We start from the raw sequence: 24,085 nt of genomic DNA, 5'->3' as shown, positions 1-24,085 counted from the left end.
TACTATTAAAGGAGCACCAGGCGGATTTCTCCGCTTCATCTCCCGGCCCAAGGCGGATGTTTCCCTTAACTGTACTTTATCTTCAATAGCCACGGTGCCAATTCTAGACAAGTGCCGAATTATCTGGAAGACTGAATGTGGGGGTACAGCAAGATTGTGCGCATGACATGAAGAAGTGCGGAATACGTGTACTACAGTAAGCCAAACCCTTGTTGTGTTTATGCTGCGTGTATTCAGTCAACGACGTAAGTCTTATAACGGATTGAGCGGATCCAGAAGCCAATTGATTGTAATAATGCAACTGAGAGAGCTGTGTAAGAGCACGCGAAAACAAGAGCTCATCGCGCCAGGATGCATCACAGGCATTTGCAAGCTATCCCAAGGCCACCCTACAGAGTGAAACATCTTGTCAATTCCAACCGAATCCCCGCTCATGCAGCTTATCTTATAATGTTATTTCGTATACGTGTATATAATAGTTCGATGAGTAATCGGCATATTCGCATCAGCATGTAACGCTTCCGTTGAGGGCTTTCTCATCCCTTCTCACAAGGCACGCTTAATACACACAATTCACGTCTTCAATCACACGGGGGGGTTATAACAATTCAAGATGAGATTTCATTCATATACCATTTACACTATTCGTCATAACAAATGATTCGCCATTCTAGGCTAGTCCTTTCTGCATCAGACAGTTTACTCATTCTTCTGCTCCTCTGGCGGAGGCAGGGGCTTGTCCAATCCAACGCGCTGCAGAGAGCTCTGGAAGTTCTTGGGGTCGACATTGTCCGTGTCCACAAGGAACGTCTTGGGCGTCTTGTCGACCAGAAGGCGGATCAGGTCAGGTCGCATGTAATGTCCACCCTTTTTCCACAGTCATTAGTTAGTGCAATGTTAAGCTTGGACGTAGTGGGTAGAATACATACAAAGTCAGCCAGGCGCTTGGTCAAAAGGTTCTCGTCCAGATCGATATCGACAATGAAGATTCCCTCAAAGTCCTTGGGGGGATCCTGCACGGCGCGGAAGCCATCAGGGCGGTAGATGCGGGCGAAGCCATTTGCGATGACAGCAGCCTCACCATCAACAGCAGCCTCGTCATTTCGCAGACGAGGGGGCAGGTTCATGCGGGCACCCTCGCGAGTGACGACCTGGCTAGGAGCAAGCGTCCAAGTGCCAGTCTCGTAGGCGTAGGCGGGAGTCACCAGCTCGGATTGGACCTCTGAAATGTTTGTGTAGGGGTCGGGGTACTGAAGAGAAGAAGCTGGGGGGTAGACGGGCCAAGCGGCCACGTGAACTTGCTCATATTGAGCGCAAGCATTTGCCTTGAGGAAGGGGTTCATCTGCAGCGAGTTAGTACGTTTCAACGCTTGAACAATGATATCAGGCCTGTTGCCACTTACGTTTTCCCAGCAGTTGAGGTGGCCAAGATTGCCAATCTCAGTCTCGACAACGCTAACCAAAGAGTCACCGGTTCCCTCACCAAACACAAGCTTCTCGACGTGGGTGGGCTTGATCTTGCGGCGGTGGTTGATAACATCACCACTGGGGTCGATGATAATCTGAGCAATGTAAAGGCTGTTGCCCTCAATCTCAGAGTAGCCCAAAGAGACATAGATCTGAGCCTTGCGGGCAGCAGATCGAATGCGGCGCATCTCGTCAGAGTCAGGCTTCAGACTGTTCTTGTGGTATTCCTTGAGAAGGGGCAGAGAGTCCTGGTAGTTGACACGCCATCCCCAGTAGGTGTATCTATCATTATCCATTAGTTTCAAATTTTAGCAAGTGGTGCTTGGTTTTCAAAGCTCGTACCCGGGAATCCCTATAAAATTCATTAGTAAAAATCCTCTATTTCTGTTGTCTGCTATTTATAGATCAACTTACACAACTCAGGGAAAGCAATGAGTTTACATCCCTTCTCGCCAGCTTCAGTGATGAGCTTGACGGTTTTCTGGACGCACTTCTCCAGGTCAAACCAGCCAGGCTCGGCTTGAACACAGGCAGCTTTGTACTGACGAATAGTGGCAACCATTGTGGCGTTTGGTGTGTGTGACTTTGATGAGGATGTTTCTAAGGTTGGCTGGTTGGGGATGAGTATCGTTTCGAATTAAGAAGATGCCTGGATATCACGACGCTTATATATCACGTCAAAGAGAGCAAATACGCTCATGTTGCAAAAGAATAATCCTAGTATTGACCGCAACTCCATCATTTGCTGCACAAGAATAGGATTCTCCCGTCTCTTCTCCAATCGATTGGCCGTACAAGTCGCAATCAAGATGCCGCATACGCCGCATACGCTCGGCCATCGGAATCTCGGTGATGGTTGCGTATTCTGAGTTGTCGATGCAGTGAGCAGATTGAAAAAACCCTTAGCGAAAAAAAGATGATATCGAACCACCTGGTGGGTTGCATCCGATCCGACCCTCGGTATGGAGATGACATACCCCGGCTCAGCGATCCAATTCCTATCGTACGCTTGTTTTTTTCTTCATGCAGGATATCCACGATGCGGCTGGCAAGGGATGCCTGTGGGCAGGCTCAATTGCCGCTGAACCCTGCATTGTCCCCAGATTGTTGCAACATTGTCGCTCTGGAAAAGAGGATCATCGAGGCCGCAAACGCCGCAGACGCCGCAGTTTCATGCTCAGGCCGCGGGGCCGAGCTTTGAGTGTGGTAGAAAACTGCGCGGCTGTAGATAGGATAAATTCACCATATCACTGCTATCTATGATCTACTAATTGAAGAGTGCTGATATCCAGCTACGGACTGCAATTGAAAGATAGGCTTGATGCAATATGTTCAATTGGACGAGCGCTACTGCCGCTAGGAGGGAGTTGGTTTATCCTTCTCATGCTGAGCCGTGTGTGCATTTCGGTGGATTCTGTCAGGATGGGGATGGGCCAGCAAAAACAGTCCGACAGGCCGACATCCAATATCCACAATGACACCCTCCAATGGGACGATTTCCATGAATGTTACTGTATGATGTCAAGCCATGCCCTGTTGCGGAGACAAGAAGGAAGCGTGAGTGACACTGCAAGGACAAGGTAGACTATATGGCATATATTAATAGACATAGTATATCGCATATGAGTAAGTAGATATGATAGAATTGTACAAAGACAAGGACAAAGTATTTATCACGAGTGCAACCAACTCCTGACTTGCTTAGTAGTATTGCTCTACACAAGGTATAAGGTATAGAGTATGCCGACAGGGCCCCGCTGATTCCCCATGTCATATCATTAATACTCTCTTCCGAAAAATCCCAGGGCGTTTTGATTCGGAACGAAGAGATCCGGTTCTGCGGGCCGCTGGCTAGTGCCGTGTGAAACAAGCGCTTCCTCCCAGTGAGCTGATGGCAAAATGCTTCTCCATGTGATAGAGTATCATCACTCCCCGCTACAACACATACTGTAGCCCTCCCCAGCCACCCGACCTGCCAACGATTGCACCTAGACTCCAGATGTTATCCCTTCATGACTGTGCCAAAAGGCGCGTACTGCCCATGTGACCATCAATATCCCAATCTGCATTGACTCTGTTTCTCAACAACAAAGAGTCCGTGGTATCCCGTACGTAATGCCTCGGCGTCTCTACGCCCTACTATGTAAAGAATCGCCGCCCCTCATGGACTTTGATCGGAAAGGTCGGAGCCTGGTCGGCAGGCTCGCTACCTTCCGTAGCAATATCCACATATTGGAAGCCAATTATTGGGCGAGACGCGATCATCTGGGGATATGGTTGCGAGTTCCGCCAGGCAAAGTCTGAAACGACAAGGGTGTCGTCGAAATTCTCAATCGTCGTCCCGAAGTTTACCGCAAGCCTGGTATTTTGTTGGGAGTATAGAAACAATTCGGATCTGGTCGAGCTGCTAGTATCTGAGAGGAATTTAGCTTCATTTCCAAGCTGTCATGATTCGTCACGCCAATGGTTTCGGTTTTAACGTCTTATTAGATATCACTTGATAGCGATGATGACGATGGCAGAATGGGTAGTGGGATCACGTTGGGCTTGTGATAAGTGGTCAACAGGCGCGGAGTTTTGGCGCAGAATGGTAAATCTGGTTGAATTTTCGTTGCATATAGAGTAGAGGGGTGGGTATTCATGCTTTGATTGTACCTATAATGAAGTCTTGGTCTCATGGGTTGACTTTCATATAGGAGTATGGCAATGATAGGGAAAAGGAAGAGAGACATGGTAGGAAAAAAAAGAACAGCCTTTAATCGCAAATATGGTTGTGAACAAAAGTGAGAATGACGCCATGATTGGATGGCTGGAATAGTATCATCTTTCAGGGCGTCAACTCCCATCCTGACACATCAACATTTCCAGGATATCCCTCCCAGAAGCCCTGGGTGGCATCGGCAAACGACGCCTGCATCGCAGAGTCAATATCAAAATGCGTATCAAAAAGGTCATAATCGGCAGGCGGTACCACGCCAAATTCGTGAGACACAAGCTCCGTCTCCGTCTCCGTCTCATTTGTGCTGATCTCATTCGTATTCGTTTCTTCCTGTTCAGAAACAACCTATCGAATGTGTCAGTGATGGCCGCGAGTGAGGGTGCACCAGTAGAGAAGAACTTACTAAAGTCTCTTCCTCGCTCCCGCTATCGGCAGCTTGAACGGGAGATGGTTGTAAGGCGCCGTAGTCGATGATGGCGTTTCTCATCTCTCGACGCGCACTCGGGCTCATGGCCTGGTTGCCCTTTGATTTGACATTGCTATAGAAGATATGCATTGCCTTGATGGTTTCACGCTAGGAATTAATATCGGTTAGCGATGCTCGCGAGAAGATCAGGGGGCTGGTGTGAAGAGCGGCGACATACCCAGGTATCGGCCATGGGCCAGGCTTGCCTCATGTCCTTGAGGAAAACACATCCGTCGATGATGCGCTGTCTCCAGCTTTCGATCTGCGGGTCGCCTTCACTGACATGGGGGAAATGCCAGAAATAGAGCAGTGTTCCAACTGCCGTGTAGATGGTGAAGCCTATCCACGGAACCAGGCCACGCAAAAAGAAAAGACCAAACCCACGGATATCCTGAAGCATTTCGCACACCTGGTCGGCAACTTTTGCGAGTTCCCTGCAAGAGAACTCGGTCCACTGCTTCCTATCGCCGTTCTCATGCTCTGCCTCTTCGTGCATCTCCAGTTCGGGCAGATAGGATCGATATAGAAATATGACAGACATGAAGTAGATGCAATGCATATAACAGAATGCCTGTCCTTGATTCTGGACACTATGTGCGTGTAGTAGCGCTAGATCATATCGCAGGCGAGGAGGCAACGATTCTCTCCAAGCGTTCAAGCGCAGTAGTAGACGTTGCAATTCCGACTGTGGCTGCCAAGGAGGCGTGTTGTTCGGGTGTGAAGAGCAGGACCATTTTGCAACAGCACCCCAAATATCTGCAACCCCCATGCTGTATGCAACGATGCCCAGGGTGCCGCGTGGGATCATATGACTACCGTCGGATCGATAGCCTTCTATATAGGGACAGATGACCGGTTCGCCGAATATGAAGTTGCTCGTATCACAAGGCAGCTGGATGTGCATGCTATCCGCGGATAGTAACCGCTCGCGGCCTTTGCCGCCGCTCAAAAGGCTGTCCATAAGGAAGCACGTCCATGCCGTACGCCGTCGTTCTTCTCCGTGGATAAACTCTTCTCTATCCAGGGCTGCGACCGGAGGATCTTCGAACAAGCCCATGATCTGAGCCATTCTCACAGCCATTCCGAGGTAAACCCACGCACGTCTGCCTTCGCCCGAGCCCCATGAATGGCCGGTGAGCATGAGAAGAACTTGGATCCGCTGCAAGCTCGGCTCATCTATTGATGGAAGGATGAGAGACCTGGTATGAGCGGCGAAGTAGTTACTCGTCTGAATCTGACTAGAGAAGCCATCTGGCGGGTTTTGAGAGAATCTTGGCCTCAAGTTAGCTTATCCCTCGGGCATGTTAGTATTAGGTGCAAGGGTCATTGTCAACTAACCGCACAGTGATGGCCAGCATCGCCCACGCAACAGACCGGTCCAGAGTCTTATTCCGGATGGATGCGAAGAATGTAGGCATATGGTGAAATGACCACTTATAGGAACACCTGAGATAGCTCTCCTTGACCTCATCAGTCACGTAATCCAAAGGGTCCATCTCCCAAAGGTTGACCTTGGGTTGTTCATCGGGGTCTTCCGCAGTGCCACGCTGAGGCCCTGCGGAGGCTGATAAAAGCGAGGCTGTGATGTTGGCATCCGCCGGCAGAGCACTGGACGCTGCACGAGCCTGGCGCTCAAGCCGCGAGCGCCTAAAGATGAAGGAAGTGCCTTTGGGAGGGAAGATGCATTCATCGCCTCTCTCCTTGCAGCGGATGCATGGCGGTCCACCAGAATGGATGCACTGGATGAATCAGCATGAGCCGCAAACCGCAGCGGGAACGAGATGGCTTTGGTGTTGATTTACTCTTCTCTTCGACGTCCGACATGCGCCGCAAGCAATTGATTTCTTCATCACGGCGGTCTTGAGAAGCTCATTTTTCAACGCGCCTCACTCAGGTTGGTTGTCACGCGGGGCTGAATCGGACCAATGGGAGTCATACAACGAGAGGTTTGCCCAATCTGTATGCCTTTACATGAGACGATCTTTAATACTCGAAACCTGCGAATTGTCCGAATGGCGATTGATGCTGTGTCAATGCGTAAGAGTATGAAGGAGTACGTTGAGAACTTGTTTGTTCCTCCAGCTCACCACGGTCAGAGTCGCCGCCCAGCTTCATAGGCAACTCGGCATCATAGCTGATTAGCTAATCCGCCTAAAAAAACCAACAAAAATGATGAGAGAATTGATGCCTAAGGCAGAATTAATGGTGATTTTCTTAGTCATCCAGCTCGTACGATGTCGGTAGACAAACTCCCGGTGAGAGCTGACAGAAACTGTCCAAATTTCAATTTCCATGACTGTTTTATTCACTTTCCCGCTTCTCTTTCAGATCCATTTCTTATTGGTGATTGCAAAAGTTTTATCTAAATATGGCTGTTTGCAAATACAGTTTTGCTGTACGACCCTATCTGTAGACTCGGCGTTAAACAACGGACAACCAAAACGCTAGGGTAAGTCTCAGAACAGATTCTGTCACTGTTATCAAACAGGCAAGTCTCTCTCAACACCGATTTCACGATGCAAAGTATACTTTATTTGCTTTATTGGGGCACGTGAGATGAAATAAGGTGAAGGTAAGTTGAAATGAGATATCGTCTGTTGATTGAATGAATACTAGAGAAAAGAAGAAAATGCGCCCCTAAAGTTCCCATGCAGAGTCCCCCTTATATTGGATATATTCTTGTCCCCCAAGTCCTATTGACAAATGAAAATCCCAACCGTTAACCCCCCAATCTCCCTTAATATTGAGTGGCATTACACATTATGTTCTTAAAGTGCTTTTAGGTTCCCACTGCTTCAACTTTAAAACTCGTCGTTGACGTTGATAATAGCAGGGGCGGCCAGTGTCGCGGCGGGAACAGCATCAGGGCTGGTGAAGTTGCTGCCGTCGGTCAAAGCAGCGAGGGACAGGCCGAACATGATGTTCTCCTCAAAGGGGAAGAAGGCCTTGAAGGAAACCTTGCCACCGTTCCACTTAAAGTCCTTGACGGGAACGCTGATGGGCAGCAGCTGGCCGCTGAAGTAGGTGACGAAGAGACCATCACCCTTGCCGTTGGCGAACTTGCCGGCGTTCTTGACGGAGCTCAGGTCGGCGCTGTAGTGGAGCCACTGATCATCGGGCTTGACGGCCAGAGCGGCGGAACCACCCTCAACGTTGAGCTGGGTGAAGATGGGGACACCGAGAGAGTTGACGTCAAAGGGGCACGAGTTGGGAACAATAAAGTTGTTGATGAGGAAGGAATAAGCAAACGGGCCGACGCTGGTAGTGAGGAATGGCTTCTCGGAGGGGACGGCGCCGAGGAGAGTTCGGTAAAAGCCATTTTGCTCACCCTCCTGACCAATGATGGAAGCCACGCCTCGTGTGAAACCGGCATCACCAGCTGCGGCAGCGCCCTGAGTGACGTCTTGGAGAGTGCCCAGAACCACTGCGGTAAAAGCTTCAGCCACGGCAATGGCGTCGTGGATGTTGGTGGCCGGGAAGTGGTATTTGCAGGGCAGAGGAGCAAGCTTCTTGAACTTGTTCAGGGCATTGAGTGCGTTGAGTGCGTGGAGCTCTTCTTGCTAAAAGGGGAGGAAACCCAGATATTAGCATGGATCAAGGCAAAAGCGTAATTCGAAAGGCTTAGCCCGGCCTCAACTTACAGCAATGATAACCTTGAGGATCTTCTCCAGCTCGGCCTTGCCATAGCCCTTCCATGACTCGAAGCCGGGAACTTCGGTTGTGACGTTGGCGAGAAGGGACCGGAAGTAGGCGACCTCGAATTCTTCGTTGACGGCGATGACCTGGAGTGACTGAAGGGTGCTGTCGGCAAGTGTGGCTGGCGGAGGAGCATTCGAGAGAGTACCATCGGCAGTCTCCTCGATCGACCTCAGCTGTTGAGCACTGGGAGTGGGGAAGCCATCGGCAGCTGCAGCGGTGGTAGTGCAGTCCTTGCTGTTGGGAGGCCACGTAGCGACAGAAGATCCGGCCAGAGCCAGAGCAGAGGCGAGAACTTTGGTGAGCTTGGCCATCGTTGCTTGTGTTTTGGTTCGTGTGTGTAAGTGGATATTAGTAAGGTGTTGGAGTGGTGTTGTGATGCTGACTTGTGAAAGAGAGAGGTGATGGATGATGATATTCTGACTTGAGATGGGATGACCTAGGAGATAGTTATATACTGGGTGTCCCTTCCACGACCATCAACACTCGCTGCAGGCCAATTTCACTAGGCTCTTACTAGACGGCATCATCTCTGCCATCCCAACAGGCGGACCACTCTGCTTCCGGACGGCATGTGGCTGCTTCCCACAAAAGCCTCTCTAAGCCATCGAGCTACAGCTCCGATTTTAGACTACCTGACCCGGAAGCTAAGATTGCCGATTGCAGTCTGGCAAAAGAGCAGTCAGTCAAAGGCCCAACTACGTTGGTAAGCGGATGACTACTGGCTGCTGACTGCCGTGCTATTTTTGGCCGTTGAGGCTGTGGCCCAAGTTCTTCCCTTTTCTTAGCTAGCCCTGCGAAAGCGTGAACGTGCGCAGCCGCGTCTGGCCTCAGTTCAGGCCTCAAGAAGCGCGCGTTTCTGTCTCCCTGGTGAACAACGCGGCCTGGCGCAGCCGAGAGGACTTTGTTTCACCCAAGAATAAGGTATAAACAAACATGTTTTTGACCGTTGACAGCCGTCAACGTCACTGAAACTTTCGACCCTGTGTATGTTGTAGCGGGGAAAATGATGCTTGAAAGGGCTCACGGATCAGGCTGACGGAGCCCTGGCCAAAGGTCCAACAACAACGGATCGGGCGGCAACTTAGACTCATGTGAAGGAAATGGACGACAACTGTTTGTCCGAGCGAGGCATTAGTTTACTGTGGATTTGGGCGCCAGAAAAATTTGTCATGGGCTTCACTCTTTTTGCTTAAAACAGAGCCCTGTTTATTTTTGACAGCTCTCATGTCCTCTCTCTCTCTCTCTGAGTGCTTGTATTTTGGTGGACGGCCATTCGGCTGCTCAAAGGCTGTGGCGTTTCTCTCCACCATTCTTGTCACTATTTTCAAACTCCTGCGCTAACATGCAAGCGCTCATCCTTCCAGAACCTACAGGTCCTCATTTCAACAGGATTTTCCCTTTCTGGTGGCTGCTTGATAATATTTACCCAAAAGGCGTTGTCAACAGTTTTGTCTCAACAAAAAATACAAGGCTAGCTGTTGAAGCCATCACCAGTAAATGCACACTCCTACGTCGGGAGGACAAGCCGCTTTTTTGGATCCAAAGTAAATGCCCGACAGCAGACTAGAGCTGCATCCGTCGAGCATCCTGCCAGCAACCCGGATGCAACCAAATGTAAAGCACGCCCAATAACTTGTAATTCTAAACCAGTAGATTTGGAGACCGGCTCGGAATGCCCTTGTTTCCGTCACAAGCAAAGAATCCTTGCGGTTAAGCTTTCCGTGGCGCAGTCAGATTCATCTAATTAAATTCCCTGACTCTCCGCGATCTTCCTTCAGGGACTTCCGAGCACTTGGGAATAACTCCGTAGACGGACTTCAATTAGCTAATAGTACATGCGCTCTCCCAGTAATTCTGACACGGCCCTTTGCGGCTGTGGATTGGTGTTCTTTGGTTTATATACCATGGAGAATATTCACCTCTTAAATCATGGCCCTTTGTAAATATTGGCTGCAGGGCATCGCTTATTGATGGGAACCAACCGAACAAGACCACATCATAGCTCTCGCCAGCGCATGAATCACACACTTCGTCTATTTTAGTTTGCATTCGCATATTGCCAGTTGGCCTCGCATATACGGCGTACAAGGAGGCAATTCGTTCATCCATCCATTCGCCAAAAAAGCAATATGTATCGATCTCAACACACTAGGTAGGTTACCGAGCCTTGTGGTGTACCCTTTCCCTTGTTGGGAACTTTTACAAGCATCTCAGATTTTAGTCAGCTTCACGAACAAGCTGTTTCCCCGTGCGCTATTGTCGTCCGTAAGCCGCCACACAGTCGAGCACATTCTTGGTTAGGTTCTTAATCTCAATATCCCCGGCTCGCCCGTCAGGAGTTGAAGACCGGTTGTTAGCTGACCAAATGGTCGTCCCTAAATAGAACACCCAGTGGATTCGCTGGTTGGTTTGCCCGCCCTAATACTTGACAATGGGTACAATCGACGGCTTTCATTCCGAAGTGCAGTCGCTGGTTGGTTGTTGAAATAGCGTTATGAGCCCCCATAGTTTACTTAAAATATGCCATGAACAAAATGACACAATGAACTACATTGCTTGAGGTTAGCGGCAATGGATGGACCTGCTGCAGCGTGTATTCCATCTACAAGAGGCAAGACTCACGGCGGCGGCAGCTCTCAAAGAGTTACTTTGGAGAAATATTAATCCACGCCCAACCATCGTTAAAGCAATAACCTTTCTTGCCTCCATAGCTCCAGGTAGCCTCTGCATTTGGACTCTAATAAATGTGAGCCAGTTGGTATGGTTATTGGCTTTAGCATAATCCTGGACTTTGATGTCATAATTACGTTTTGGGGTTGCAGACATCAACCAGAGTTTAGTTCTATAACAGAATATGTATTGAAACAACACTGTTACCCCGCATGCAGTATATAAAACCGTTTGGCGAACTCTATTTTGCACATCAGTTGTTGCAAATCGCCTGTTCACTGATCCAAACTTGCAGCACAACGTATCACCATGCCGTCAGCTTCTGAGAAGGCGAGAGCAAAGCTCGATGCGGTGTTGAACGACCCGGGCCGATATGATTGCACCCGTAAGGTCATGGACGCAGTCGTACAAAAGAATGCCTAACATGTCTGCATAGAACGGTCGAATCGCGTAGCGACGACACGATATGCTACAGGCTGTGGCGTAGTTAACTCTGTTCCCCGTCGCCCCAGCCAGAGTAGCATAGAAAGCGATCAAGGCGGCGTCAGGAACAGACTGAAACGCCTCATGTCCTTACCCGCGTACTGAAACGAAAAAAAAAGGTCGCAGGAGGAATATTCTTGATATGGATAACAGTCTCGATGGTTGTGAACAGTTTCATATGCCCTAGTCGTGCCATCGAGCAAAGGCTGCCTGTCTATTGGCACGCTCGTACTTTATCTCGTGCCTCCATGGCAAGATTGGAAGATGTACAAATCTTTAGCCTGAATATCTCTCCGAAGAGCATACATGATATGTTTGTGTGTATCTCTGTAGCTGTGAAACAAGCCGATATGTTGGATGTAGTAAAATCTTTTCCTTGGAAATATCTGTACCATTTGCCCAACTTGAGGCTTAGGGAACATAGTTCAATGAACCTCTCGTTGATGACCCAGAGTAGTGTTGATAGATGCGATGACATTTACGATGAGTATAATACTCTGACAACTCGATACGCAGACCACCTCTCCTTCCACGATCGTTCCATGTGGTTGGACGTACAGATGGTTAATGGTACTTATTAATACGGAATAGTGGTCGTATCTGCGTGTAATATAATTGCCAAGTGAATCAGAAAATGCCAAGATTTGTCACAGAGAGCGGTGTAATCCCAGCATGCAACACAAAGAGCATAGTTAATCCCCGCTGTCCAAGAACAATGATGTTACCTTTCTACAATCAGCCACATCTGGGGATCCTGGCGCTCTTGGTTTAAATGTTGAGAAATACAAATATACCAAATATGTCCCCCATCGAAAATCCCAACGGGTTTTTTTAGAACATATTGTGTTGAAAGAGGCTACCACATGGGACCGTTTAGTCAGTGACGAAGAACAAAAGTTAAACCCTGCTTTATTAGGTGATTTAAAAGTCTAATATACAGACAAGTCTAATATACAGACAAAGCCACCGTTGGATGCAAGGAGAGCCATATACTGCTGATCTCACTATGAAGTCACTTTCTCTTCTATAATATTCTGCTCCTTAGCTTTTACAAATTACTAATGACCAGGAGATGCCGGATTCTTCCCAGAGTAGAAACGGTCCAAATCGGTTTGAAGAAAGTCTCACCGGACGCCACCCGGCCCTGCAACTCTAAGAATAAATAAACTCCTCAAAGAAAGTCTCACCGGCAACATCTCTTCCATATAACGCTGCGCAGTCAGTTAGATGTTTGCTTCTGTCGAACAAGCGGGCGTCGTTGGAAGAACTCAGAACTCACCATATGAAGCGTTTGAAGCTCTGGCTGTAGTTGGGCCAACAAATCGTTTGTCTATTGCTATTGAACTAATGCAAGTGCTTAGCCGTGTTCGAGATGTACCTGAATTAACCGTGGCAGTTTCCGAAAGAGATGTGAATCGAGGATACTAACTAGTTGTTTCTCAAGTTCTTCTTGTTGAACATTGGATCATACAGCTTTGATCTTTTTAGAATTGGTAGAATATTGGCTTTTTAACTGAGAGACTCGACACGTAGCGATGCTGCCGACTAGAGTCGGCCATTAACTGTGGCGGCTATCCATCTTGTTTCATTGAGCGGAGCTATGATGAGATAATACCAAGCCAAATTGACTGAGGGTTCATTTTAAGCTTGAAATACTAGATAATGCTTTTCCAGGTTCATACAAATCTCAACGTAATAACACAAGATTATCCACAGAAGGTAGATTCGATTGGCGAGCGGCGAACATGTTACCCTAATATTGCGGATTGTCAAGAACAAGTCTCTACTAAGTACCTAGGCAACTTGAAGACAACTGTAGTACGTTGTGTAGTGACTGAGATACTCATGAAAGGATACATAATCTCCATTTCCCAACATATGGATCTATATGTTATACTGGTGAAATTTAAGATTATCTCCTTTCACTCCGATTACTTGCTATCAAGGCGTAACATTAGACGAAGCATTAGTTGTTCATGGGGATTCTTCATGAATGCTAGACTAGATATGAGCATTTAGGCCGGTTATAGTTTCATGCCAAAGCATACTGCCGAATGCAAAAACACTCAATAAGCACCCATCGACGAACGTAGAGAACCAGATACTCAACCCCTAGTTCAACAAATCTAAAGTTCGGACAAAGTCGGCTTCACTTCTTCATTAGATAATCATCGTACGTTAGGCTAATATAAGATAGCCCCTGGCTGGTTTGTGGCTCTTAGAAAACGGAGGCTGTCAAAAAATAAGCATTGTCCCACTAAATGGTTACTGTCTCACTCGAAGGCTACGCCAACTCGAGATTGCTGGGCGAAAATGTCTGCTCCTGGAGCACTGAGTGTAACCCACAAGCCCATCAAAGTCATTCGCACAATGAGATGGCACAGCATATGCACTTGTAGCCTTCACCCCAACCTCGAAGCCTAGGCACAATCCTGATAAAGTACATGCTACAGCAGTACGAGTAATGGCTCGATCCCTCGCGGATCGGAATATTGATAGCCCTTCCTTGGCGCGTTTCGGCTCCTGAAAGCGGAGGCCTGCGGATGCAGTAAGAAAAGCGGCTCATGTCATCTTACTTTCTCTGCTAGCTTGAGCAGCTCTCGCCTCGTTGATTTGGCCGAGTAACAATGCCAAAGACGTATTGCGCTGGGCGAGGTCACTTGACTTTGACCTAGAAGATATGAAGGCCAAACAAGGCTGCTGGACATGTAAACGTGAGTCTTTGGCTTCCCCAGTTGAAGCGCTGGCGCATCCGCTCGATTGCTGACAGGCGCGCCATCCAGAGCGGAAAATAGGGTGTGACAGGGATCTGCCTGTGTGCCACAACTGCACTCGCACGGGCAGACAATGCTTGGGTTACGGCCTCCGTCTGCTGTGGCCGGATCGCCATGACGGCCGCAGAAAGGACAGCGGCTTCGTAGTTTATGAGCCGCCGGAAAACCCGCTGGAGGCGTCCAAGAACTATGGCCGGCACTTCCTCAATGTCAACCATAACGATGTGGCCTCGTCGCTGGACCCGTCTTCTTACAATGCGCTTATTGCGAGAACTCTCTCCAAGCCCACCCGAACTCTCAATCTCTACCCGACAATGGTCGGCCAAGATGCTCTATTCATGTCATACTGTAAGAATCCAAAGGTCCCCATCTAATAAATCTAGCTAGTAGTTGACATCTACGAAGATGAGCGCGTTATTGCTCCAATGATATCGACCACGCAAGTCACGAACGGCTTCCGGACCGACCTCGTCCAGATGGTGCTGTCACGGGGCGACAGCGCGACCAAAGCCTTGTGGAACTCTATGATGGCCGTTGCCGCCTTTCACCGCGGCGGTACTGAAGCCGCTCTAACATACAAGACGAATGCAGTCCGCTATCTATCTGCTTCTTTAACTCCCGGACATGAAACAAGCAATATCGACCTCAACCAGACGCAGTTTGCCGCATCTATGATGCTTTGTATCTACAGTGTAAGTTGTAAAGGGTGAATGGACGGATAGGGGATTTGCATTTCTAACCGACGCTAGGTCTTCGACGAGACCGACGGCCACTGGACGACGCATCTTGATGGTGCTAAATACATGCTGGAAGGGTTGTACCCGGAGCATCGAAGGCATATCAAAGCAGATTTCCTCTTCACTTGGTTCCTGTACCACGAAGTGTTGGCATGCTTCAGCCAGCCTATGCGGCAAGCCCATAATTGCATCGATGTTCTCTTCCTATTAGGAGCGTCGAACTGCGATGCCACCTTGGTGGGTTTTTGCAACGACAACTCTGCTCTTCTCAAGCTAACTTCAACGGTGGCAGATACTTGGCGCTCTCGGGTGCTCGTTGGAGACAATTGCAATAATTCACCGAGTGAACAAATTCCGCATCGCCATCATACAGAAAGAAATTGATCCGCTATCGCCCAAACTCATCCAACAGCGATTCGAATTGGAGCATACGCTACATAACCTTGTCCAAAGGCTCGATCCCGATGAAGAGGCTGGCGAGGCCCCTGCAAGACGCACACGCATTCTGGCTACTGCAGAGCTGTATCGCATAGGAACCATTCTATACCTGCTTCATGTTATTCCTTTACCCGGGGACGACGAGCAAAAAGCAACCTATTTGGAAGAGGTCTTTGACATATTGGAGCGCTTGGGGGTGGCTACAAGCCCATGGCCTATATTCATGGTTGCTTGCGAATGCCAGACAGACGAACAGCGCATCAGGATTCTACGAATCTTGGACCTGATGAATAATGTGAGGAACATCGGCAACATTCGGGTAATGCGCAATCTTATTGAAACTTGCTGGAAACACTACGATCTTCAGGCTGACTCGACGTACTTGCATCGTACGAAATGGTGGGAATTTATCAATTACGAGACGGCAGTTCCCTGGTTTATATAATGAAAACATGTAATTTAGTGCGGTAAACATTCTATCTAGCAAAGAGCGCTCTCTATTTTTCCATTATTGTAACATGTTTGGCAACTGTTGGTTTGACTAGGAGACTCAGCATGTCCGGTCGAGCATAATGGCCGGCAACATCGAGGAATATCTTGGCCTTGGAGATATCGCCCAGAGATATGTCGGCTTGGAGAATTGCTTCTTCGCCTGCTCCAACTGGTTCGCACAATGGCCTTCCATCGGGGCCGAAGATCTGAGAGAAGCCACCGCCGGGCTAGACAAGAAGTTGTGGTTAGCCAATGGGTTGCTCATGGAGATAACATAACTAACACGGCTGGCACAATGTTGACTTACCACCTGAGTAACTGGATTACCGGCTAGTATGCTGTTCTTCTCCAGACCCTTCTCTGTGAGAATCTGGGAAGAGCATATGACAAACGTTGCGCCTTCGATCGCCGTGTTCTGGCTGATGCGGTAATTCGCCTCGCCAGTCTCGTGGTAGAGCCAGGAGATCTTTTCAGGATCGGGCATGCTGAAGATGGACGGCCAGCTCGAGATGTGAATCTGCACACCTTGCGTGTACTCGTAGTAGCGCAGCAAGGGTTGCAGATGCTCCCAGCAATTGAGGCCACCAATCTTACCAAACGGCGAATCCACCACGGTTTTCAGAGATTCGTCCTGCCCTTCTCCCCAGATGGTACGTTCCGCATGAGTTGGCTTGATTTTGCGGCGATTGTGGACGATTTCGCCTTCGGGCGAGATGAAGGCTTGGGCAATGTAGATGCTGGCTCCCTCGCGCTCACTGTAGCCCAGTACGACAAACATGCCGGCTTCTTTGACGGCAGCCTGAATGCGTTTCATTTGAGGAGAGTCCCTTGTCATGGAGTTTGCTTGATACTGGGGGACCCAAGTCGCCTGAATAATTGGTGGAGCGCACCACATCTGCCTAGCATCCATGAAACTCACAGTGTCAGCACATGAAGTCCCAGATAGAGGTACAGATTCATTGTTGGCAGAGTCTTTTTACCATGGGTAGCCTGGAACCCAAACTTCAGGGAATCCAAGAACTTGAACGCCATCCGCAGCCGCTTGATTGATGAGTTGTATGGTCTTGTCCACACATCCGTCAAGGTCATGCCAGACAGGCTCGGCCTGAACGGCCCCGACTCTGATGGTTTTCTCATCTCTGGTGGCGGTGTCCATTTTTACAGGTAACGTCCGGTTTCGGGGTGTTTGGTGTTGAATGTTGCAAGTGTAAGCTGCTGCTGGAAGTATTGACTACAGCCATAACATTGTGTGATTTCCGTCGCCTTCTTATACCCGTTGACGGTCATTGTCTCTCCTTGCCACGATCGCATCCAGTTTCTTCATATAACGGTGCCGATGGACGTGCTCTCAAATATCACCTCCAGGCGTCTGATTCATGGTAGACTTACACGACTTACAACTACAGCTGATCCCGGCCGGCCAATCATCTCGGTTACCGCCATCGCAGACTATTGCCTTCGCAGGCCCTTGCTCAGATCCGTTTGACAGGCCGGCCCGAGATGCAGTTCGGAAGTAGATCAATAGCCTTCTGACGATGCACTAGACCAGATCGGGGATCCCACGCCGCGCTGAGTTGATCGAAGCAAGAGTTTGCGATGCACGGATCGTGCGCTACTCCATCTGCCGTCACCAAGCCCTCACAATGACTCCATCAGCTGATAAATTGTCATTGGCCCCTGTTGTTTAAGCGATTTCGTTTCCTTGGGTGAGTACGGGGTATATGTCGTCTCCGCCGCAAGAGGGGGACTAGCTTATACCAGTATGCCAGGATGGAGAAGTGGCCAATACCGCGTAGTCTTTCTGGGGTCCGCTCTTATTTCGAGAGAGACGCTTTATAATTCTATACAAATGGAGAAATCTGCTTGTCGCTTCATCAAAGTCGTTGTACTTGCAAAGGCGGCGCACTAACGCTGCACATGGCCAAGAGAGTCAAAACACCGTTAGGCATCTTCAATATACAGCGGCTGTACATGAACAATATGCCTACAATAAAACGTGGGAAAATAAACTACTTGAAGCAATACATACCTCCTATATTATAGACTGGTTAACTACTCTGCTCCTGGCATCTCCAGATGAGGATGTAGCGTAAAGGATCTCTCACATAACAAGCCGTGACGCTAGGTGCTGACGTTCACGCAAGCAATTCCTCATCTATACGAAGGACAGGAATGTCTACAATAATTGCATAGCGTCCAAAAAAAAAGTCATTTGACCATAAGAATAGTTCCATTCCAGTAAGTAGTACCTATGAAGGCAACAGACACCCTCGCTTCCGTAGACAGCAAACTATGGCTGTGCATTGTGAAAGGACTTTCTGTAATGACTGGGCAGCAGGTTAGATAGCAAATCAAGAGGGTGGACGTAGATGTATTCGTTTCATATCAGAAGAACTGGCAACTTGCTTCTCAAGATGCATTTTGTAATCTTTACTCCATCGATCTCATCTTCTGATTGATCGTCTGACAGTAGCCCTCCCTCTCCGTCTTTTCCATATCTACTTACCGCAATACAGCTCTCACCGCCTACCAAGGTTTCTCTCACTTTGAAGAGTTCCTTTGTCTTTGTTCAAAGCCATTCAGGTCGAGAAATGCCATGCTGACACTGACTTTGTTGCAATCCGCGCCTTAAAATATATTTAGATTTGGCTTAGAAGGAAGGCTGGCTTGCTGTAGCTTCAATTAAGAGCTTTGTCTGGACCCTAAGTCTCAAACAAGTGGAGGAGCAGCTGACCTTTGTCTCATACTGCACACTATGCTAAAATACTTGTTTGATTCCCTTCTATATACGAGGATAGTCCATTTGGTTACCCGGTAACTTTGGGTCTTCCATGGATTCTTGAAGAATGGAACATTCATGGAGCAAAGAATATGTAGAGGGACCATCCACAAAGCTGAGACACTTCTGTTAACAATTCTAGGCCGTTTCTCCCAAGTTTTCAATCTCCTTCTTCTTTCGTGAAGCTATTGATGGCGGCATAGCTATACACAATCTGAAAGCACAATTTAGTATAAATGTTCTATGACAATTCTTTAAACACTACGATGTGTCCTATTAGAGAGCGACGACGGAGAAATATGAGTAAGAAACGGACAATCTCAACTGTCAGCATGATGATCGACAGCGAAGATTAGCAGTAAATACCTGACAACAATGTCAAATAGTAACTTTACTTGTGAAGCGATGCTCACTCCAACTCCGTATACGCTTTCCCTTAATGGTATCCTCTATCTTTTCTCATCAACCACGACTCCAATCGGACATCTCCCCTTCACCATCTCTCTTATTTGGTCTGCCACACCAGACAATTCAGCTTCGGCAATCTTTCATCGGTCTTCCAGGTGCAGATCATCTTTTTTTATCCACAAATGAGTTCAGCCGCACACTGAAGCGGGGTTGCTGTATCAGCTGCCACCTGCTTTTCGCCGAATCATGTCTTGGGTTTTATCGTGCGAATCTCAATCCAGTTAGCGACGAGCTTATCGAAATAAGAATTGGGCACGGCCCGTGTCCTGAGAGGACTAAATCGAGTCCCTTGCAGGCGGCAGTGGCTCCCTTGACTACGACAGGCTGCATGAGGCAGGAGAAGTTGCATGGAGTGGTGGGTGGTATAAGGCAGCGAAGGAGGGAGGCCCAAACCCTGCCCAAACATCTTCTGCCATGTCTTTTTAGAATTTGATCTAGGCCCGAAGATCTCCTGTGGGCTATAATCGCCTCCTTTCTTAGCTTCAAAAAGCATCCCAAGATAGATCCATATCCACGGATCTTGTGGAAACACAACTGGGTCATTGTTACCGCTTCTTCTTCTTCTTCTTCTCCTTCTTCACTGCTGCTCACCGATTTTCTTCTTCATATCCTGCCCTGTAGTCGTCCTTGATCTCTGTGTATTTAGGACGTCATGTTTCGAAAAATCGTCCAAGCCGCACGTGCTATGGATATGGGAGATCCTTTGCCTGCGGACAGAGAAGAGCAAGGCTATCCCCCAAACGATGACCCGGCAGGTCAAGAGACTACTACTAGCAGCAACGGGAAACGAGTCACCATAATCAAGACCGATCACGAAGCGCTAATCCCGCCGAATGACAAGCTTCTCGCATTTCGTTCCCTGACGGGCATAGACACTGTGCCTGCGCTGTCCAGCACCGGCCATGCCAGGCGAGCAGCACCCAACATTGGCCTCTACTTTCGGGTAGTCGAAGCAGAGCAAAAGGCGGCCAAGAGCTATAAAATCTTCCACATTATCATCAACTTTTGCCTCGGAGCGCAAATCATCGTTGGCGCCTCATTAACGGCAATCGGAGCTGCTGATGGCTCTCGCCATGCGGTTACTGGACTCGGCGCCATGGGCACAATCATGGCGGGAATATTAACTTATCTCAAAGGATCTGGCCTTCCCGATCGGTTCAAAATCCAAGAGAACCAATGGAGGGAGCTTCGTGAGCATATTGAACAACGCGAACGAGAGCTCTGTTTAATAGATTGCACACTTGACGCCCAAGAGGAGGTGTTCATTATTGAAGACATGTACAACCAAGCCAAGGCCGATCTAGATGCAAAAGGTCCCGGGATTCGGTCTCGGTTTGGAGGGAACTATCAGTCTCAGCAAAAATCGCGAAGCAGCCCGATAAGGTCCATCGTGCATAAGGCGGCTACCAGAGTAGCTCAATCCACAGATGAGATCGCCACACCGCCACCAGCAGCGGTCAAAGGTTGAATGACGAGAGTGGGTCGAGAAATGGTCATGATTTGTTTAATCCAAAGATGGAACAAGAAGCTTCTATACCTTCTACAGCTATCATTTTGGAATTTTCACGGAAATGGTGATGATGATTTGAGGTTTCGCTTTTTTCTGCATGGTAGTTGTCAATAGCATGCACGACTGCCTTAACGCTTCGTCCCTCACGAATTACTAGTGAATTAAAAGAAGCCACCTAATGAATTTTTCATATCTGTCAATGCTATTTGCACTATGTTCCCGAGAAACGCAATACATCTTCTACTATGTTGGATGGGGGTGAGAACGAGGAATGGAGAGGCATCGCAGTATACGCTATTCATCCCAACTAAATTCGGTTGCATTAAACCAATGCTCGCATACCTTGGAATCTTTGATCAGCTGCTACAATTCACTCTTGAATGAGCCATCTGGTATTATAACTAGTAAATTTTACATCATTTTGCCAAATTGCTAAACGTGGTGTCAGTGCTTGATTGTCGTTATCATTTAATATACAAGTTCATAATGTTTAAACGCATTGGTAATAAACTATACACATTCAGTTAGTAAATTTGTCATTGTGATGACAATTTTGTAGTCATGCATGATTACTCACAGTCATTCTGCTTCTGACACGTCCATGGCGAAACACACTGCGTCGGGCCAGTCCAGCCAGAACCTCCACACTGAGCGTAGTGCTGGGCAAGACCTGTGCCTGAAGGGCTGGCCGACGAGCTGGTGCGAGTTGTCGAGGTCACAAGAGAGGTCCGGGTAGTCGAAATGGTTGAAGAAGAGAGTGTGGTACGGCTTGAGGTGGTGGTGCTAGACCTGCTCGAGGCGCTGGATGAAGAGGAGCTTCCTCCGTTACCACCGCTAATTGTTCCCTGAGCATAAAAGACACCTCGACCATTGGTGCCTACGTAAACCTGACCAGCTGTGCTGGCGCTACCGGCGACTCTGACACCATCGATAGCACCAAAACCTTGAGTACTGCCTTGAATATCAGTCCATGTTGCGCCATTATCTCCGCTCGCATAAAGGCGGGCGCCAGCTGAACCGGTGCCTAGAGCGTACAAATTCCAGTTTGAGCCGGAACCAATGCCGAGGGCAATCTGGTAAACGTTTGTCAGGGCCGTAGAGACGAGGGTAAAGGTCGTGCCCGAGTCGGTCGAACGGAAGATGCCCACATCAGTTGAGACATACACAGTACCCGCGGTTGTCGGGTGAGCAATAACATCCCGAATGGAGGTGGCACTGCCCAACTTTGGCCCAGATGTGAAGGTGCTGCCAGTGTCTTTGCTAACATAGAAAGTGGATGAGTATCCGGCATAAAAGAGAGTATTGGTCTTCTTATCCGACGCGATGACAGCACCAGCGGGCAAGCTGGAGACGGCAGTAAAGCTGCCCTGGAACTGCGAGCGCCTCACACCAGATGAGGCTGTGGACCAGAGAATCGTATCCGCGTTGGCAGAATAAGCGACAGTGCCGCCATTCATAGAAGTGTCAGCTCCGTAGTTGATGCTCCATGTCACGCCGCCATCTGATGAAATTGCAACTTGCTGCGTGCCGGCAGTGTTGCCAACACGGACAACACTCTTGACTGAGTTGCCTGCAAAGTCAACGCTCGTCGACGTCGCCCATGTTGGTGTATTCCAGACGTTTTGCGGTGAGGTACCAAGGCTGTTAGGACTTGTAAATGTGTAACCGTTCTCGTCTCCAAGCGCGACCAAGAGCTCGCTGCCACCAGGTGCAGAAGCTAGACCCTGGACGGCGAATTCTTCAATGCCATCCGCAAGCGACTGGATTGTCACATTGTGTTTCGTGTCCCAACTGGCTAAATCATGACCGCCGAGTATGGTCATACCGGTGCCATAGAGCCAGTGGTTACTATCTAGCGGGTCAATCTCAAGCGACTCAATCATCCAACCAAGGCGCTTGATCAGTCCATCAGATGGTGATTCGCTAGTTACATCAATGAAATCATTCTTAATCCATGGGGCCTTTGGAGTCTGGGAACTAGGTCAGTAATAAGCGTCTTGGTGGATTCAAACCATGAAATCTGGCTTACCGAGATGCCATAGTAATAGGTCATTGAAGGATAGCTCGCCCATTGCCATATAGGACTCCATGTCGTTCCTGAGTCTGTGGAACGGAACAGTTGGGCATCCGGCCACCATGAGTTTAGTGAAGCGACGACAAGAGTCCCTGGCTTTTGGATATCGATGCCGAGACCACCAAAACCGAAATAGAGATCTGATCCGCTAACTGGGGTAATGTCTTTCCAGGTTCCAGCGGTGATGTCGTATCTCCATACTGACCCGAGCGTGCCATCATATGGTCCTGTACCATCGGCGTATGTCAGATACAAAGCCTTTTCCGTAGGCTGGAGCTTGGCCTTGTGAGGAAAATATTTTCCTGGCTGCCCGGGAACTGCTGACCACGTGGAGCCGGCATTCGTGCTCACGTAGACCGAAGCAGTGATGTTATCAGCTGTGCCAACAAAGATGCGAGAAGTCGCACCACCGGTGGTGCTGCTTGTTGAGTCAAAGGTTACCCACATAAGGCCTTGTTTGTCATTGTTGTAACCGTTGGGATCAGTCGGGTCTGCCGCGTATGTGCCCGTTGCCGTAAATGACGATACTTTGGAAAAGGTAACGCCGGCATCCGTAGACTTCCAAAGACCGTTTCCAGATCGAGCTCCAAAATAAATGATATTGGAATTGGCTGGGTCTACAGCCAGTCGCTCTCCTGCACCACGCCCGGGCATGTTGCCTCCGACTTTGAATGTCAAGTTACTGAAAGACCACGTGGCGCCACGATCTGAAGAGCGAATAATAGCTCCATTGTTGGGATCCCTGATGATGTGTTAGAGTTGTCAACTCTGGAAATACGTTCAATAGAGCTTCACAAACCAGCTGTTGGTATACATGCCGACTGCAGCATATATCTTCTGATCATTCTGCGGATCTAGAGCAACGGCGTCGATGCCCCAGTTGTGCCAGCCGGCATCATTAGCAATGCCATCCGTGATTGGGGTCCAGGAATCATCAGAATTCAAGCGATAAAGGCCACCAATGTCTGTTCGGGCATAGGCCACTCCTTTGGTCTTGGGATGGAAGATTATGCCTGGGACAAAGCCACCGCCGCCACCGATCTTGACATTCTTCCATGTAAACGCGGCCTGAGCGGGAATAGCCGCCCCAAGGAAGAGAGCGAGCACTCGAAGGCACTTCATGGCCATATATGACCAAGAAATATGATGACTTCCGCACAGTCAAGCCTTTGAAAGTGAAAAGAAAGGAAGCTCAACGACCATCCCTTCTCTCAGGGAGACATCGTACTCTTATATACTATTTGAATAGACGGGAATTTTGAGGGCAACAATATGAGTTTTGGTCTTTGGAGAGATGCTATTGCCTAAT

At 48.7% G+C, this 24,085-nt stretch overlaps 7 protein-coding genes across 7 annotated transcripts; 2 read left to right on the top strand and 5 right to left on the bottom strand.

The window, feature by feature from the left end:
- Positions 1-699: 699 nt before the first annotated feature.
- Positions 700-2,029, bottom strand: Triagg1_5626 (uncharacterized protein; the record flags this gene model as incomplete). The annotated part of the gene is made up of 5 exons (XM_062900161.1): positions 700-867; positions 930-1,343; positions 1,404-1,749; positions 1,810-1,819; positions 1,882-2,029. The coding sequence occupies 5 exons, from the start codon at positions 2,027-2,029 to the stop codon at positions 700-702; spliced, it is 1,086 nt and encodes a 361-aa protein (XP_062755426.1).
- Positions 2,030-4,294: 2,265 nt separating this feature from the next.
- Triagg1_5625 (transcriptional regulator family: Fungal Specific TF) lies at positions 4,295-6,502 on the bottom strand (the record flags this gene model as incomplete). Its single annotated transcript, XM_062900160.1, has 5 exons — positions 4,295-4,531; positions 4,590-4,760; positions 4,831-5,923; positions 5,991-6,391; positions 6,455-6,502. 5 exons carry the CDS (start codon positions 6,500-6,502, stop codon positions 4,295-4,297), a joined length of 1,950 nt encoding a protein of 649 aa, XP_062755425.1.
- A 951-nt stretch (positions 6,503-7,453) lies between these two features.
- Triagg1_5624 (uncharacterized protein) lies at positions 7,454-8,662 on the bottom strand (the record flags this gene model as incomplete). Its single annotated transcript, XM_062900159.1, has 2 exons — positions 7,454-8,212; positions 8,294-8,662. The coding sequence occupies 2 exons, from the start codon at positions 8,660-8,662 to the stop codon at positions 7,454-7,456; spliced, it is 1,128 nt and encodes a 375-aa protein (XP_062755424.1).
- Positions 8,663-14,184: 5,522 nt separating this feature from the next.
- Positions 14,185-15,898, top strand: Triagg1_5623 (transcriptional regulator family: Fungal Specific TF; the record flags this gene model as incomplete). The annotated part of the gene is made up of 5 exons (XM_062900158.1): positions 14,185-14,218; positions 14,288-14,626; positions 14,666-14,970; positions 15,028-15,252; positions 15,308-15,898. 5 exons carry the CDS (start codon positions 14,185-14,187, stop codon positions 15,896-15,898), a joined length of 1,494 nt encoding a protein of 497 aa, XP_062755423.1.
- Positions 15,899-15,950: 52 nt separating this feature from the next.
- Positions 15,951-17,101, bottom strand: Triagg1_5622 (uncharacterized protein; the record flags this gene model as incomplete). The annotated part of the gene is made up of 3 exons (XM_062900157.1): positions 15,951-16,172; positions 16,253-16,844; positions 16,926-17,101. 3 exons carry the CDS (start codon positions 17,099-17,101, stop codon positions 15,951-15,953), a joined length of 990 nt encoding a protein of 329 aa, XP_062755422.1.
- Positions 17,102-19,844: 2,743 nt separating this feature from the next.
- On the top strand, positions 19,845-20,660 carry Triagg1_5621 (uncharacterized protein; the record flags this gene model as incomplete). The annotated part of the gene is made up of 1 exon (XM_062900156.1): positions 19,845-20,660. One exon carries the CDS (start codon positions 19,845-19,847, stop codon positions 20,658-20,660), a length of 816 nt encoding a protein of 271 aa, XP_062755421.1.
- Positions 20,661-21,192: 532 nt separating this feature from the next.
- Triagg1_5620 (CAZyme family GH74) lies at positions 21,193-23,904 on the bottom strand (the record flags this gene model as incomplete). The annotated part of the gene is made up of 4 exons (XM_062900155.1): positions 21,193-21,212; positions 21,280-22,672; positions 22,732-23,518; positions 23,576-23,904. 4 exons carry the CDS (start codon positions 23,902-23,904, stop codon positions 21,193-21,195), a joined length of 2,529 nt encoding a protein of 842 aa, XP_062755420.1.
- Between the last annotated feature and the right edge of the window lie 181 nt (positions 23,905-24,085).

This window comes from Trichoderma aggressivum (assembly GCF_033847375.1).
Source record: "Trichoderma aggressivum f. europaeum strain CBS 100526 chromosome Unknown scaffold_020, whole genome shotgun sequence".
In the NCBI taxonomy this organism is placed as follows: domain Eukaryota; kingdom Fungi; phylum Ascomycota; class Sordariomycetes; order Hypocreales; family Hypocreaceae; genus Trichoderma; species Trichoderma aggressivum.
The sequence above is the reverse complement of the archived record's forward strand: the minus strand, read 5'-3'. Positions and strand labels throughout refer to the sequence as shown.